General features: G+C 46.4%; 1 protein-coding gene across 1 annotated transcript in view; it reads right to left on the bottom strand.

Moving 5' to 3' along the window:
- Positions 1 to 399: 399 nt before the first annotated feature.
- Positions 400 to 925, bottom strand: part of LOC109517465 (actin alpha cardiac muscle 1) — a 4,421-nt gene continuing 3,895 nt past the window's right edge. The window contains exon 7 of the mRNA XM_019872648.1: positions 400 to 660. Coding sequence (XP_019728207.1) covers positions 517 to 660 — 144 coding nt within the window. The 3' untranslated portion in view covers positions 400 to 516. The remainder of the gene's footprint in view (positions 661 to 925) is intronic.

Genomic DNA, 925 nt, shown 5'->3' with positions numbered 1-925 from the left:
CACCAATGCAAGTAAATTGTAAATTGTAGTGCAGTGATACGATCACAATACTTGACTGTCATGATATTCGACTTTTAAATGTGATTCTTATTATCGTAGTAGGCCAGAGTGAGGTTTGTCCATCACTGTACCAAAAAGGATTAGGGAGGTCACATGACCACCTGTGTTTTCCCTCAATGAAACGGCGCAGTGGCTTATCTTCTCCGCTCGCTCTAATCTTTTCTAATTCAAATCTTTAATAACCTTTATTTGGCAATCACGTGGACAAAGGAGACATTCTCTTTTTTTTTTTCTATCCAGTTTTAATTGAAGAGCAGCTCACCTTGCATTCGCCGCCTTCATTTGTCTGACTTCCACTGCCCGAGCAAGCCGTAATGAAGACAAAGAGGCACATGAGGCAAGTCCTGGGTTCTTGTTTATTTATAAAGCTATACATAAAATTGTAAACAAACGGCTGGATGGTAGCCGAAGAATTGCCGCTTTAGAAGGAGGGGGGGTGGGGGGGGGTCTGCTGGCTTAGAAGCACTTCCTGTGGACGATGGAGGGTCCGGCCTCATCGTATTCCTGCTTGCTGATCCACATCTGCTGGAAGGTGGACAGGGAGGCCAGGATGGAGCCTCCGATCCAGACGGAATACTTCCTCTCAGGGGGGGCGATGATCTGAATGCGAGAAAAAGAAAAAAAGCATGAGCGCATTTCTACATTCTTTCGATTTGGACACGTCAGTCCATTAAAAATTAGGAAACATGAAAAGACTGATTTCATGAACAAAGCAAGTTTGTATGTTCTCCCGGTGCCTGCGTGGGTTTTCTCCGGGTACTCCGGTTTCCTCACACATTCCAAAAAAAACATGCATGGCAGGCTGATTGAACACTCTAAATCAGCGGTCCCCAAACTACGGCCCCCGGGCCCGCACCGCGCCCCC

Source organism: Hippocampus comes, unplaced genomic scaffold (assembly GCF_001891065.2).
Source record: "Hippocampus comes isolate QL1 unplaced genomic scaffold, H_comes_QL1_v1.1 scaffold92, whole genome shotgun sequence".
NCBI classification, from domain to species: Eukaryota; Metazoa; Chordata; class Actinopteri; order Syngnathiformes; family Syngnathidae; genus Hippocampus; species Hippocampus comes.
Note: the sequence above shows the minus strand (reverse complement) of the source record. Positions and strands in the feature narration are given on the sequence as shown.